This window comes from Strix aluco, chromosome 6 (genome assembly GCF_031877795.1).
Source record: "Strix aluco isolate bStrAlu1 chromosome 6, bStrAlu1.hap1, whole genome shotgun sequence".
NCBI classification, from domain to species: domain Eukaryota; kingdom Metazoa; phylum Chordata; class Aves; order Strigiformes; family Strigidae; genus Strix; species Strix aluco.
In genome coordinates this window covers 35,103,256-35,120,034 of record NC_133936.1, presented here as the reverse complement: position 1 = coordinate 35,120,034, position 16,779 = coordinate 35,103,256, and the positions used below count along the sequence as shown (strand labels likewise).

The following is a 16,779-nucleotide window of genomic DNA, read 5'->3' as shown; positions in this document are numbered from 1 at the left end:
CACTGGTTTAGTGATCCGACTGCTGAGATAACACAACTTTGAAAGAAGACACATATCAAATATGTAAGTAGAACAGGAAAAGAAGGAAGTGAAGGAAATAATTTGTTTGTTAAACTCTGATGAATCTAAAAAAACCCCTTGACATTGTTAAAGCAATACATTTAAACTTTTAACTTTTGCTTTTAACTTTTTCTGAAATGGTGCTTTTAAACATAGATTTGCACACAAAAAGTTAACAGATTATTTTTTGTGTCTGATAAAGACTGTAACCAACTCGTCTTTTCGTAACGTTTCTTTACTGATTGATAATTCCAATTTAAACAGAGATGTTTAAACTTCAAGAAGAAACAAACTAGAAACAAAACAAAAAGCCATAGCTTTAATGACAAGTTGGCCCTCATTCAGGAGCACAGGTTTGTTGTAAGTATACTTAGATGGTACAAGTTGAAGGAGTAGAGGCCTAAATCATTAATCCAAAGTAAATCTGGTATTAAAAAACCAAGCTTTTCTTGGATGAGAAAAAAAAAAAAGAAAATCTGTTTGTCATAGTTGATTAAAGTTTGTAGTACAAGCATTTTGTTTTGATTACAAACCAGCGTAGCTCAGTAAAGATCCAAATCTCTGCCCCATGGGAAACAGATCTTTCAAAATACATTTCCATCTCCAGAAGTCAAAGTATAAAAATCTATTTGTCCTTCTCCTGTTTTTGTGGTGGTGGTGGTTGTTTTTCCTCTCTCCATCACACACTTGTTTCGTTAAGACTTTTTTAAAAAGAAACAAAATAAAAAATCTCAAATCAAAATGCTTCCATTTGCTGAAATACTCTGCTTTCAGTCAATGTAAAAAAACCCCAACTATTCCTTGGGAAAGTGCCTTGTGGCCTTTTCTTTCCCATGGAGCACCTCCTCCAGGGCACGTACAGGCCACTGCAACAAAAGATAGTGTATAAATGAGAGATTGAGACCACAGAAGATCCTCAGGCATCTGAATAATAAACTTGCCTTGCAAAGGGAAAATCCTGCTTAGAGATGAAGGCTTTTACATTAAATACTCATCCATCAAATGACCTCAAATGTTTTAATACAGGTAGAATCAATCCAGCTCAACCTGTATTTCTGACACAAAGTTGGAAAGGGTTGGTGAAACACCCCTTCTCCCTCCCCTGTTATGATTTTGCAAAAACTTAAATTTTCTCATGGATCATCTAGGCAAAAAGTCATATCTACATGAAACAACAAATTTCAAATACAGAGAACTTCCACTTTTTTTATAAGGCAAGTCATACTGAAAACTACACTCTCACCTTACTAAACATCCTATAACAAACCAAGTTTTTAAATTACTATAGTTGCTGTTAATAAAAAAACCCCTTGTTCATGCTAATAATGACTTCACAGACTGTGATTTGACCAAGAAGCTCTGTTTGAGGAAATCAGTTAGCAGTCAGCTGTCCTAATTCTCTACAGCCCTATGTTTTATATAGTTATAAAGGCACAACGTGTGAAAGTGGGAGTAAAATGCTACCAAAAGTAGAGCACCAACATTTTTACGCCTACATTTTTGCATTTGCTTGTCTTGATGCAAATGACTTCGTAAGTAGCAAAGTAACTGGGAGGCCAGCTTTGACTTTCAGTCTTGCTAATGAGGTTGTAAGTTATTCCGTTCTGAAACACCATGTGAAGTGTGCACAAGTATCTTCTGCTTTAGATTTTTTGGTTAAAATTCTCCATGCTGATCACACCTTCGCCCTTGTACTTGAAGACTACTTGTAACAACTTTTGTGCTTGTGTAGTTACATCAATTTGGGCTGTGATATGAGTGAAATTTTTTTTTTTTTTTTTGAAACTTGCCAATACAACTTTACCCTCAGTGCTTCTACTGTGTAAAAAAAGTTCCACTGGTGTGGAGATACCTTAAACCAGCATAGGCTATTTCACTTCCTAAGTAAATAGGGGGCATTCACAGAAGCATCTTATGACTTCAGTTGCCTTGGGAGACACTAATTGTTCTGGTAGCATTGGCAGAGGTTGTATCATTAGCTGCAAGCTCTTGCTTCAGTCAGATTTATCTGCAGATGTTCACTGTTAAATGGCAATGCTAAATTTATGGTGATGGTCAGTGGCCACCCTAGAATCTGTGTGTACTCGTGCCTTTCCCCTCCCTGCCTACTGCCTCCAGTTGCTGGATGAGGACATCCTGCCTTCTCCCCCGCTGGGGCAGCTCTCCCCTCCTCTCCTGCCAGTGATGCAGCGGGGAGTGAACGGAGAGAGTAACTTTCTTGCCTGCCATTCTGATGCTGTCTGTGACACACGGGGCGCTCAGGGGAATCGTGGTTTGTAGGAACCCAGAACTGAGAAGAAGGACGTAGGGTAGCTGGGCAGGTAGTGAGGAGCTGGGCGGTGGTCTGGATGTGTGGGGTGTGAAGGGCAGCACAGGAATGGAAGGGGTGCTCTGTGACACCCATGAAGGCAGGGGCACCGTGTTCGGGGTGTGGATTAGTGCCAAAGGTAATACTTCTGATTTCTGTTCTCCGCAAAGCAGGAATGTGTGGATTTTAAGCTCCTCTGCTGGAAGCAAGCACTAATACCTTTTCACTGTCTGTGCCAGGTGGTATGTGCATGCCTCTGCAATCTGGGTACCGCAAAGTACCTGCTGGTTTGTTAGGGCTAACGTGTAACAGTGTCACCACAAGAGGGGAACCTATGACCGGGTTTGGATGAGTACTGGGAAACTAAGCATACTTTTGGTCCTGGTTGAGGCAAGCAAACTTCTTTGATGGAAATATAATTATACCCTTATACCCTTCAGCTGTGAGCTTGGCCAACAGAATATATATTTAAAGAACTGTTCCTATAGGAAAAAATGCTTCAACAAAAACCTCGAAAAGCTTATTTTTTCAAAATGTGAATGACAAAAAGGTGGCATTAAAGAGGAATGTATACATTCAGATTATTACTTCCTACCTCCTATTGTAACGTTTTTAAGATACAAATTTAAGGCATGTAGTTAAAATTTCTTTAAGTAGTTCTACAAAGTTCTCATTATAACTTATACTATCATATGATAATTGGGTCCTATGCTTATTATAGGAATAATATATATTTCAAAATCTAACAAGATATTGTTGCTCTCTGATTTAAATAAAATCCAATCTGAAATACTTGTGAGAGTAATCAACAATAACATGTAAAATAAATGCACAAACCTCATTTCCTTTGCTTCCAGCACTTGATTTCATTTCTTTGGGTTGCTGTAAAAAGCAAAACAATATTTACGTGCCAAAGAAACTATAGACAAAAGTACATATAAAGAACGTCATTTGTAATCATGATGTTCTTAGTATAATAAGGTTTTGTTTAGAATATACAAATAGGCTGTAATGAAGGCTCTGACACTATGCCTTGAAAAGTCTATTCCGTGAATAGTCTTTTGGTATTTTTAAAGAGATTTTTAAGAAACTAAGCGTTAATTAGGGTGCTTGTGAAGCACTGAAGACTGTCAATCTCTATTTCCTTTTGCAAAACTATGCTGATGCACTGCATCTGTGGTTAAACCAAAAAAGATACCATAGGTGAGGGAGTCTAATCAGAAAGCATGACTCACTGGGATATTAGAGAAGTTACAGAAGCAGTACTATAGTCTCTCAAAAGACAGTTATCACAGGCATTAATTTTGACCAGATCTAAAGCATTCAATTATATATTTCCCCTAGACAATGATTGTGTGGTTGGGTTTTGGTTTTTTGTTTCATTTAGGTTTGCTTTTGCTTTTTGTTTTGTTTTGTTTTTTTAACAAAACTCAGTTTCTGAGAAGCTGTGTAACTCAACATGATTAGCCATTTCCTTTTCTGGCATTAATTAGAATTTGCTTTGTAATTTCTGTGAAAATATATAGTCTTATTTTATGGAATGGATAAAGTATGAAGTGGGATAAAGAGGTTCTAGGAGTAAACTTTCTGTATAAAGGAAAAAAAAATTAGTGTAGACTTGACAGTAATACAGTTCTCCCTGCACAGTTACTAAAGAATTTTTTATTTCTTTACCAGAGATACACGACAGGAAAAAAGAAAGCAGTCAAACTTACCAAATGTCGAAATTCCACTGACAGGCTTCCGTTTGCAGATTCGTCCATGTTCATTGCTTTCACGTGTGTTCCACACAGAACAAATCTACGATTACTATGGAGGACATTACACTTACATACTCAAATAATATCGTATTGGATAATTTAAGAAATATGATATTTTATTTTCTTACCTTACAGTTGAAACATTCCTAAAATAGAAGAGGGGCGGGGGGAGGAGACAGATTGTGAATCAGTAAATGTGTAAGCCATAACTTGTACTAAGACACATATCTTGAGACCGTAGATTTTGCCTTGTCAAAGTTACAAATACAACTGTAATTTTTAAACTAAAGAATTGAAATGGTACTGTCCAGTTAGACTTTTGCATCTGGCCAGATGCAAGCAGGATATTCCATCTAGCCTTTTTCCTGCCACTGGAATGACATGTGTGTATTCAAAGCTGCAGTACTAATTGCCTGCATGCCTGTGTTCTGGGACTGTGTAGATAGCTGATGGTGTACTGGGAGAACGTGTGCACAGCAGCAAATCGGACAGTGCACAGCTTTTGAGAGAAACGGTCCTGGCTTCTCTCCTGCTCCTCCCGCACCGGGAGTTTTCCTTCCTTCTTTTGGGCCAACATCTATGTCCATGAGGTCAAGGCATTTTTCAGGGGCCTGCAGAAGCACAGCAGCCAGAAGGGAGGTAGCCGGTACCTGTGGCTGGGGATGGTGGGTGGTGAGGACTTGGATCACTTTTGCTGATTCGGAAATCATACCTTGACAGCAAGTCTTCTGCCCCATGTTTTATCATGCTAGGGTGCCCTGACCTATCTATAACCAAGCTTGCTCTACAGGACTGGGCATTACTCAAAATAATACAGCTTGCTGAGAGAAGGTGCACCAACCCAAATAGAAATACTCCAGGCAGCATTAACACTGTTTTCACAAACAGTATAGGCAGGCTCTGAGATGCTTTTTGCTCAGGAAATTATAATCAACCAAAGAAGCTGGGGATCCTGTTCATTTGGGACCACTGTAAGTAATAATGGGAACATAAAGGAGAACTAAAGACCTTAGGAGGAGTTTATGTAGCAGTCTTAAGTTCAGGCAAGGGGTAAAACTCTGTAAGCTGCCATAGTTACTAATTACAGCACTAGCTTTTCAAGCACAAACTTCATGTACTGCTTGGAGGAGCTGCATTGAAGGTACTGGGCCTATTAAGGCAAGCAGAGATAAGTGGTATTTCAAAACAAACTATCCCATAAATGCAATACAGTTTGATTTAAAGTTTTTGTGTGATGCTACTGTTTCAGACTGATGAATTTTATCTCAGTCTTGAAACAAATCTTAAATGGACTTCCTGACTCCAATTTGAAAATATCAATTAGACATAGCAGCTTTTTTTTCTAAAAAAAAGACAATCTCCCACATTACAAAAAGAAAAGCATTACCCTGATGTTTTAACTGTCTTTTTTTCCTTTTTAGAGCAACTTCTAAATCAGATAGGGTAGCAACTGAAAAACCCTTGTTGTCTCTAGGAAGAGAGAGAATATCTTCACTTTAAAGTTTCTTACTTGTCAATTGTTGCTTTCACTCTGATCTGGTAGTTCAGCTCTGGCAATTTAATTAGCAACCTTCAAAACAGAAAATGTAAAAGTGAGCATTAACAATAAATTTCTCACTAGAAAATATTAGAGTAGCTCCACACTAAAGTATCTGAAATTATTATAATCTGAGAACAGATTAGGCATCTAGGGTTATATCATGATTACAGGGTTGTATACCCAGAAAGAGGAGCTGGGCTGTTCCACTGGCAGGTGTTCTACCCTCCTGGCAAGTATGTGGAAAAGTTAGTATGTGTTTGAGGGAATGGCTAGAAAGACAACAAAGAAGTAATAATTTAAGAAACGGATTTGTATAATCTGACTGCACCATAGACGTATGGGTGCTTTCTTTCATGTACCCTTTCCACCCCCCACCCAGCCCTCCATGTATTCTTATTGCTTCAGGGTGGAAATGAGATGAGAGTTGTTTTCCAGTCTTTGTTCCTTTCACAAAGTCAGGCAAGGAGCTAGTGGGAGAGAAATAACTTGTCATTGATTCACCAGAGCCCCCCAAATGCAGAATTTTCTTTTTCCTACACGCAAAAGTAGCTCCGAGTATTCTGATGTTGGCTTGTATGATGTGGAGCTTTATTTATCAGTTTGCAAAGTCATTAAAACAAGAATTCAATGCATAGAGAACCCTGAAGGTGCTGACTTTTGGCCAGCACCTTTTCTGCCTTTCTTCCTCGCACCGGTTTACTCTTTATTGCCACTTACTATGAGTGACAGATTCTGTGGCTTTTATATACCCATTCTAGAAAATCTCCCTGGAGTCAAAAGGATCTCTAACACAAGCTGTTCTGCTTTGCTTTCTAGATTCTCCTAGGATAAAATGCAGTATGCAAATGAAGAGTTTATATCAGATTTCCTTTCCTTACCTTAATTTAACAGTGAACTGTATTAACGTTTTAAGAACCATTGGCCTCTGGGGATGTGTTGGCATGCAGGGCTGCCTTTCAACCACGAATGAACTGTGTGAAAAGAAGTGAAAGAAACAGACTCTTAGGAATATGCATAAACAAACAGCTGTATTAGGGGGAAAAAAGTGCTGGTGTCTCTTAGAGACTTATTTCTCTACAGATGCTGAAGTGGAAGGTATGTATTCCAACTCCCAGTTCTCAAAATGATCCAGTGGTCTAACCTACAGTTGAATTGTTCACATAAGAAACAGATATTTGGAATACATTAAAAATCAAAACAAAACAAATTCCATAGTCCTAAAATACCAGGCTGATAGAAGTCTGGAAGACCAAGACTTTTATCGGAACCATAAAACAGAGTATGAAAATACACTGAGCCTGGCACCAATGAAATTAAACAATCTTTTATTTTTTTTTTCATTTCTTATAAAAAAACAATTGACCATGTTTTGCTTTCAGATAGTCACTTGTATATCTCTAGTAATAGTCAGTACAAAAGGCAGGAGGAATGATGATAATATTTTATCTATTGATAGAAGGGTGAATGGCAGGGGGGAAAGAATGTAATTGTGGGGAAGAGGGAAGACAAGGAACATATTAGCACCTGCCACTTTACTTAAAAAAAAAAAAAACAAAACAACCCAAACCAAAACCCACAACCAAAAAAAAAAATACCCACCACAATTTTTCTCAGCAGTTTGTACATAACTGCTACTGAAATAAGTGGATTTTGTGTGTTCACTTAGAGTCAGAACTTAACCACAAACCCTTAACTGCTACACATGAGAAGCTGCCTGGCATCTTCAGCCTCTCAGAGTTTTGATGACAGCTGTACATACTTGTTATATCGGAAACTCAGTCTTTAAGATCCTCAGAGACACAAACTTATTCTTTTTTTCTTCTTAACAATATGGTCTCATTGTTGCCAATAAATTTGTGTCAGTTCAGTAAAGTTATGTACACTGACAATGGCTTACTTCCGGAAAAGATTGTAGAGCAGAAAGTTGACTTTTTCCAGCAGCTGAGGTCTTTGCACTGGGATAGGGTCACCATCGTAAGTCAGTCTGGTCAACAGTTCATCCAGTTTTTCTAGTTGCCTTCTAACTTGAAAGAGACTCTCTGCCAACAGCGTAAAACTACAGCAAGACAAAAGATTAGTTTGCAATCTTTCGTGTAAACCATTTCTTAGAACATAATGGCTACCAAAGTTCTTGAATAGGGAAATCGGAATCAGTACCGAGTGGTGCTTTCTAGCTTTATCCAAAGTCATGTCCTTTCATCTTTTGTTTACAGGAGTACCTAAATACATCAGGCAAATTACCTACTTTATTTCTGAAGATAAATATTTGCGCAACAGACCTCATTAACAGCAATGCAATGCTGTCTGTGATAATTTGGAAGAAATATATACATGGTCCTGATATTTTACATGCAGGGCACTTCTGCCAATTTTAATTCTTTCCTACAGCTCAGTAGTTTTGCAAAGTGTACTCTTTAGAAGGATAATATTTATATAAAACGAGCAAGTTACCAAGACTTGAGGAAGTGTAAAAACAATAAGGAAAATCAAATCCAAACAGACTTGCTAACAGTTTAATAAGGTATGTTTGTATAAAATCCACTTTTTAAGCTATTTTTAACATCCTCATTAGAAAAAAAAATTACTTTAGTGGAAAAAAAAAAAAAACCCACACAAGGCAAAAAATACTTTTTTCTTCAAACCTAAAAGTGATCTTGGTTGTTTCCCTTTCTTTTTTTTCCTTCCTACTTTTTACTTCACCTTTTACAGAAGAGAAATGATCAGGACATTGACATTCTCTGGCTGCATTATCTTTTTAAATATAATGCTATTTTCTTTTTATTTGCAATTACCTTTAGAGTTGCCACCACAGAACTACTGACATTCAATTCCTGCATAGTTTGAAGTCTGGAGGAGTGAAGTACCTAGTGAGTCAAAGCATAAAGTGTCTACCCAGCTCCTGCCTAGACAAAACTCCCACTGTCCTCAGTGACAAACTCAGTCAGCACAGTTCTTACTCAAGCAAAAATCCCGAGCGGGTGTGTATCATGTATCTGGAACAACTGTCAAACCCAAAAATGAGCAACAGCCACGGCTCAGTCTCAGCAGTTCACTGTAATGTTATTCATTCTGAACAGCAAATGTTGTTCACCAAAACAAATTGTGTATTTTTAGTTATTTACTTCCTTAGCTGATAATGAATTTGCTGCTGTTGCAAGGTAGCAAGGCAACTGATCTAAAGGAATGATCATTTCATGTGCAGCAGACTTCCTGTGGTTTTCAGTGGAAACACAAGCTGAAGGCAAGTTTACCAGTTCTGGAGCTGATCAAGCCCACCATGGAGAGGACCCCCAATACAGGCAATCTGCTGCCGTCTCTTCCAGTCTAGGAGCTCTTCAGTCAGCATGTTGCTCATAAGCATATCTATTTCATGAATCACACGCCCTATTTTACTGAGTACTTCCTGTAAAATAGGAAAGGTGTCACAAACTGACCACAGGGAAAAACTACAAAATTCAGCAATTATCATAAAGTTCTGATGAAACTTTTTTTCAATTATTTTGACAGTAACTCACCGCTTCAGTCTCTTTAACTCAGAGGTGACTGGATTCATCACCCATTTTACTTGAAATTAATCCTGAATCTCTACAAAGGGTGGGGGGCAGGGATGGGAGGGAAGATTGTTGCATTCTTTGTGGGCATAACACTTCCAAGAAGTCGACACTTGCAAGCACTGCCAAGGTCAAAAAGTTCTTCTTTTGTTTTGCATATCCATGCATTGGTTTTTTTGCTTGCTTGCTTTTAACCGTAAAAATACATGGACTCAAACAAATTGCCTAAATGTACTGTTTTCTGTGCCAGCAAAGAAGTGGTCAGGGGAATATCTGTCATATTTGCAAGTCTTGGTTGCTGAACAGAGCAAGGTACCATTAGTGGGTTGTTGGTGGGGTTTCTTTTGTTTGTTTTATTTGCTTTGTAATCATTAGATTACATTTACTTTGTATACTTTTTATTTACTTTAAAAGCTACAGACTGCCAGCTAAATTACCCATCTAGCACAGTACACAAGAGGTCAGTGAAGTGATGCCCTCACCTCACTTGTAAGGTGTGCAGACCCATATCCTTGATTGAGACGTTACTTTAACTGCCAGTTTGTTAACTGCTCCTCAAAATCAGCCAAACTCACCCAAGCTTTTTGTGGATTTTTAACTCCTCTGTTATATGCCTGTTGTTCTGAGAGGAGAATTTAAAAAGGCACTCATATGCATTTGAATATCAGGTGTAAGAATAAGGGGAGAAAGCAGACGAACCACAAATGACAGAACATGTCACTAACCTTTCTCTTGTAGTCTAAAGTGTTGAGCATTGCCTGCAACGCCAACATTTCCTGTTTAATGAGGGCGCTGTTTTTGTCACTCTGCTCTGCAGGGGATGAAAAAGATCAGTATAAATGCGGGTGCATGTGCATGTTTATAAGGGGAGAAGGGGGAAAAAACCACGACCAGACTGCAGCATGAACTAGTGAAAAAATAAACTGCAGACATCAGTAGATTATGTAATAGTGTATTTCATTTGAATGGACTAACTTTAGTACAAGTTTAAGGTAAGGTTTTATGACTCCACTCTTTAGATGTGTATGTGGAACAGGAAAAGGTAGAAAACATATGGATGATACCTAGAAATCTATAAATTTCTTATTCACGTGCATACTTGTGTATTATGTACATCTGGCTTGGATCAGTGATTGATCTGTACACTACTGAAATATGTTTGTGGTGTCAGCAGTTAGACTAAAGCTCTTTGGACTCGATGGGAATCACACGTCTGGCTGAGAGACTGGAGGTTAGGCATTTGAAACAGAAATAAAGTGTTCATTGCCGTGGGGATTTCAGCAGCCAGGAGTACTAATCACTGGATATTTCCCTCTCTCTGTAACTTTTTCCTTCTTTGGATCATGCATTAGTTCCAGGCTTTCCCAAGCTTGCCCCATGCTCTTTCATGTGCAGCTCTTCCCCCACCTTTTGCTCTTCTTGTATCTCTCATGCTACCTTCAAAAAAGAAATTGGTGCCAACTGTGTCTCTGCTGGGCTCTAGATTGACATCTTCCTATTATGTTAGAGTAGATGTTTCAATAGAGGCAGACAAGTAACTGATTGTCAGCTCAGCCACAGCAATTACTCACACACTTTGTAAGGTACCGCAAGCTGGCTGTGCTGGTGTAGAGCATTTGTTGACACAATGAAATTTTAAGCTCTGAAAGTAATTTATGTAAGCATGTTTTATTTTGCAAGTGGGACGGGCTTCAATCATCTGCATGGTCAATAATTATGATTGGCCTGATGACTAACAGCTCATTAAACCATGGCAACTTGATCTCCTCTGACTGCCTGCCCCTATCCAGCTTTAAGCGTATAGGATTGACATGTTTAAGAACTCGGGCATTTCAAGCCCAGTATCTTTGTATGTTCAAACAGAGATAATATGAAGATATCTCAGCAGACACAAGTGGGCCACAGTTTCTCTTCTGAAAGAAATCATGAAAGGACTGTTGCCATGTGCAGATCTCAACCATCACAGGCTGGTCAAACATGCATTCAGAGTGCTTACCAGCTGGTTATCACCACTGTGGTCAAAAAAGAACAGAAAGCCAAGTTAGAGGCTAAAAAATCAGTTTTGCACAACTCTACTCTGGGAAATAAGAGGCTCTGGGAAATAAGAGGAAGGGCCATGGCAAAGGTGGCAAAATTGAAAAATAGTTCTTTACGTTAAGAAAATTACTACTTATGCAGCTTATCTATGGAAAATACCTATACTTGCTTAACAAGAACCTCTTTACCCTCTTAACCCCAAAAGAGTCATGTTTCAAGACTGTAACTTTATATAAAAAATCCATTTTATGTTTACATATATTATCTGGATAATGCACAAAAAACCCCTGATACTGGGGTCTAGCTGGGGAATCATCCATTTCCTCACGAGAATCTAAAAATTATTATAAAAACTCTTACCTAAGCTTTGTATTGTTTTATACCTGAAGTCAAATTCCTCTTGCAAGTCTTCCAAGTATTTGACATCTTGGTCTGTCATCTTTCCCAGGGAAAAGAAAGTAAAATTATTTGGAATTTGTTTTGTAATGGACAAATGCATAATGTCGTATTTTTTTTTCCTACCATCTGAAAATCCCTAAGCAGTTCTGGGAACTCTGGTTTACTACATTGTAAACTTTAAAAAACACAATTGAATTATAAATGCACATTTATAACTACAGATTTATTTTACTTGTTCAGAGAGCCAACTATTATCCTCTCCCCCACAGTCCAACAGTAGTTGATACAGCTTAACCACTTCTTGTTTACTAGTTCAATGACATTAGTGGAAAGTAGGAATGATTACCTTTAGCCTGAGCTAAATTGAAATTATTATGCCAATAATTTAACTCTCTTCCTGGAACTTTAAAGGTGGGCAAATGGATAATTTTGCATTGACTTCAATGGAAATTGTGCAAAGTCAAGAAGGGTGGAGCCAGAGACAGGAGGAAAGCTCAGAGACTTTATTTAGAGAATTACTTAAGAATCTGGGTAAAGAAATGAAACGTTTTTGCTGCTTTGGCTTTTTGCAAATGTTTGTTTTCATGTGTACTGCAAAAAGTTTAGAAGGTGGTTTCTAGTAAACAAACAATGATAATTCAAAAAAAGACCCATCAAAGAAGATGAAACCATAGGAAATCATGTTTTACTTTGAAGGTGTTTCTATGCTGTTTATAGGAAGCCTTGACTCTGCCAACAACTCAAACAATCCTTTTTAGTTCCCCAAGATGTGCACATTAAGTGTCTGTGAAAATACAAAAACTCGTTTGCTAAATTAGGACACACAGAATTAGCCATTTTGGTTTATTCCTTATTTTGGAGACTAAACTTTTGAATTATATGTGTAAGGTATGAAATTACATTCACAAGGGGCTGGCTGATTTCTGTGTTCAACTTAATTACCTACTAAAAAACCCTTGTATCTAGAAATTGTTCTCATTTTCACTGGTCTTTCAGGGATGGCTGGGCTTCCCCACACAGGCAGAAGGAGCAGCATGGTAGGCTGCTGGGTTGCAGCTTTGCTTTTGCTCTGCAACTCTTTAACTTTATACATAGATAGAGATCTAGTATGACGTTCTTCTAAGGCTGGCTTTATCCTTTTAAGGATTTCATCTCTCTAACCCTCTTCCCCATGTAGGCAGACAGTGATGAGAGAATGCTACCAGGACCTCTTTCCAGTATACCAGAAATGTTGCTGTTGAATGGCATATGGACAGGTATTTCAAGTATAACTTCTACATTGAGACTGCTGCAAAGCTGAAAGTGGGGCTGGGATAGCAAAAAGGCCATAGGTAATGTGAATCTTTATCCTGCTTTGAACTGAGCAGGCAGGTATTCTCTGACTGAGCTTTCAAGGTCTCTATGGGACATAGCTACAGGTTTGGCTCAGCCCTGCTCTGCCCTGCAATGGTATGGGGAACTCCTGGAGAATTGTTACCATCAACTTCCAGTGTTCTCCTCCCCTCATGTCTCCAAAACATGAAATTATGTCACGTAGCCTTCAGCTTTACAAAGATCTTGGTACGTGACTTGGAGGCCATGAAGGCTAGCTACTGCTGACCCCAACTAAGAGGTGAAGTTGCAGAAATACATTTATTGAACCTCACATCTTTTTAGAATACAGTAGGTATGTTCTTACTGTACTAAGTGGTCTGCCTACGACTTGCACAGGGATGAGTGTGATAGTTTTAAAATAGGTAGCTCTCATACTGACCCCAGAGCCGCTGTAAAAGCCTGAGGATCCAGGTCCTGAGTAGTTAGTCTGGGCTGAGGTCCTCAGAAAAATGGTTAGCACAGCTTGTTAGCAGAAGTATTTGTGCTACTTAGCTTTAAAGATAGTTGAGGTATGCATGTATGAAAATCGTGGCTGCGTAAACAGCAAACAGGGCAAAAAAAATACCTGAGCGCTGTTCTTGATGGCTGACACTTTGTGCTCTACGTTTCTTTGTCGTTCTGAAACCACGGAGTTTTGCAGAGACTTTTCCAGTGGCCCCTAGAACACATTGAACAGATCATGGGTGGATAAGTAATCATAAGTGGTAGTAACTACTGCAAGTTCTAGCATAGAGAGGGAATTCAGAAGCTGGTCTTCAACCAGCTGGAGACTGGTATGAACAGACAAATCTGTTTAGTTCCACAGATTTGAAAAACATGCTGCTTTAACTTTGAAATCCGAAAGGTGAAAGGGCGTGGGTATGCTGCAAACATTAAACATCTAGTAAGTTAAAGAAACGGAAACATAATTAGATTTTTGAAAAAAACCCATGTCACAGTACTCATATAAGAATATGTATTACATCCATAGGTGATTAAAAAGAACACATTTGACTTAAAAATTCTATCTGGGTTTTAACCATGTAACAATTTTCCAAAAATAGGTCTTGTATGTAATTTTAAAGTTTCTTTCTTCAAACAACATAGAAACTATCAATGCCTTTGCAACATGTCAGATGGAATGTCTTTTGCATTGCATAATTAATATGAATTAATGCATTGCATAATTTAGAATATACATATCTATTTTGCAAAGAATAATCTCTTTAAAGCCTTTCCCAGATTAAAGTCTTTGAAGATTAGCTGTGACACAGAAGTCACTTGTAGCAACGTTTGCAGCAGTAGAGCCACTAATGAAGTACAGACATGAGTTTAAAAGGCACCATTTGGCAACCCCTAGCGCACACAAATCACTCTAGTGGAATGAGAGGACAGCATTTGGTCCTAAAAGCATGTGAGCAGATTAACATGGAGCTTATTAATGAAACATAATTAATTACCTGTACAGGCATGCTAGCTGCAGCCAATATTCTTCTTTCTTCTCTTAAACAGTTTGAGATGATCACTGCTATATGCATGGGATTACCATGATACTTGCCCTGCAAGCACAAGTAAATACAGCTTTTAAAAATTCAGAATTCAGGGTGTCCCTCTGTAAATCACAAACAGTGTGCTTCAGTGTCTACGAGTTACAGCTTGATGTGAATGGAAAACACTCTCCTACTGTTCTCAACCTTTGTTAGTGCTGGTTCAGCCTTGCAGTGCAGCATCAGCTAGTGCCACTGTCATAAAATATTCTTAACAATGTTCTACAGAGATTATAAAGATACAACTCCGAGATGTACATCATTTGAAGATCAAATCGCTCCACTGCTAACACAGCTGTTTTGAAAGGGCTCTCCTGTCAGCCTATTCTGTGCATGATTTTATCATGTCTTCCATTTTCAATAGGACGTTGCTGTTAGCATGCGGCACTTCTGCCAACAAAAAATTGTAAGCATATTGATACGGTAATGATGCAAGCAGAAAAGTTTCCTCAGCATAAAGCAGAAGACTTAAATTTTAATGTCTATGAACAATTTTTCTCCTTCAACAAATAATGTGCCTAAGATGAAGGAAGAAGCAAGTCTTGTCCCAAGCCAAAGAACCAAAAAATGCCTGTACTTTCACACCACCATTAATAAGGTGCAGGACTGCTGATGCGTGACTGAGGACTGTGCACAATTTGAACTAATATTGGTTTGTGCTGTATTTATCAAATTGGAATGATTGAAGACTCTCAAACAGCTTCTTTCATAGTGATGTATTCGTTCAGTGTTTCTCAATATCCTTCATGCCCTTTATTTAGTATTCATGTATCATTCATTCAGATGCCCTTTATTCAGTTCTCATACAGTTTTCAGCCATTCATTAGAATTAATCCAGTTGATTTCTTTTCCTGTATGGTTTCCAGTTCTGGACTTGATCTATTTTCCCCTCTTTCTGATTAGTTTTTATTCTCATCATATTTTCCTGCCTCTCAGAACTTAGTTTTTTCTTGCTTTCTCTGACTGTGGCACAATGAGTTTTATACAAACTTAAATTGATGCTGTATTTTCCTCTGATATCTCATACCATTTGTTGTATTAGAAACAAGGGTGTGAAGACATCTGATAGAAACGTGAACACACTGCTTCTATATGCCAACTACTACTATGACAGTGGACATAGATTTTTAACACTTTTTACTAGACAGACAAAACTGAATCATTTCCTGTGTGCTTTTGCATGAAATCTAAGTAATCTGAAAGACTTTTTCATGTATGTTTTGACTTCAATTACAAGGTAAAGAAATATTATATTAAAATGGTAATTTTAATCATGAAGACTTGGTTAGAGATGCTTAATATTAAATACCATGCTGTTGTTTACACTGTGGTTCCAGATAGAGACTAAGGTGAAGGACATAGGGCTCTTAAAACTAAATAACTGAGGTACAAAATGTTCTCTTCTAGAGAAGCTTTGACTGCCATGGTATTGTTAGCAAGGAAACTAAGCTTTCTAATGTTTCTAGAGCTTCTGAAGTCTTCTCAGGACAAATAAAGTACATGCCCCACAATGCAACCAGTGCATACCCAAAGTAGTCCCAGTGCTGTGCCTCCTTTGATCTCTTTAAAAGCAGTTCAGGGTGGTGCTGTGATTTTAGGAGTTTCTCTGGAAAAGAGAAGTGGTGAGTAATACTACCCAAGGATACACTATGTCTCAGATGAAACACTAAGCACTCCCTCCCTGCCTGCTCCTTGCTGGGCAGTGAGGGGGGATTTAACATTAAGGATACACTGCCGATTTCCATGTCAGATCACAATGCCAAAGATCTGCTGTTACTCACTTCTCCCTGCCAGCTTCTTGGCTATAAGGGTAGTAACTATGTTCTCGCTGCACACTTCCTTCAGTACAACTGAACTTCAGGTGTGGGAATATATCCAAAGTTCCCTTTATTGAGCATATTGCCAAGCTGTCTCTGCATAGTGTCAAGATGTAACTTTGGGAGGGGAATACAGTAATGTGGGAAATGGCTATGATCTTCCTGCAGAAGAGTGACGTGGAGCTTCATGTGGAAGTAAGGTAAAGGTAGGGTCCAACAGTAAGAGCTGGAGCAAATTAATGGCTGCAAAAAATGGTTGTGCTCTTGGCTGTGTGGTGTCAGCTCTTGTCTTGTGCCAGTCCAGTGCCTGTCTAACTCCATAGTGAGCCAATCCAGATTGCTAACTGGGATGAAAACCACTCATGCTTTTTTGCTGAATGTGTTTTCTGCTCCTCAGTGAACTGAAA

At 38.4% G+C, this 16,779-nt stretch overlaps 1 protein-coding gene across 2 annotated transcripts in view; it reads right to left on the bottom strand.

Moving 5' to 3' along the window:
• The window catches only part of STAT4 (signal transducer and activator of transcription 4), a 42,545-nt gene that overhangs the window by 10,516 nt on the left and 15,250 nt on the right, over positions 1–16,779 (bottom strand). For both annotated transcript variants that reach the window (XM_074829591.1, XM_074829592.1), the window contains exons 4-14: positions 14,469–14,567; positions 13,595–13,687; positions 11,617–11,695; positions 9,945–10,030; positions 8,920–9,071; positions 7,566–7,724; positions 6,547–6,639; positions 5,639–5,698; positions 4,257–4,274; positions 4,084–4,177; positions 3,206–3,250 (exon numbers count right to left, since the gene is read on the bottom strand). In XM_074829591.1, the coding sequence (XP_074685692.1) occupies positions 3,206–3,250; positions 4,084–4,177; positions 4,257–4,274; positions 5,639–5,698; positions 6,547–6,639; positions 7,566–7,724; positions 8,920–9,071; positions 9,945–10,030; positions 11,617–11,695; positions 13,595–13,687; positions 14,469–14,567 (978 nt within the window). The remainder of the gene's footprint in view (positions 1–3,205; positions 3,251–4,083; positions 4,178–4,256; positions 4,275–5,638; positions 5,699–6,546; positions 6,640–7,565; positions 7,725–8,919; positions 9,072–9,944; positions 10,031–11,616; positions 11,696–13,594; positions 13,688–14,468; positions 14,568–16,779) is intronic.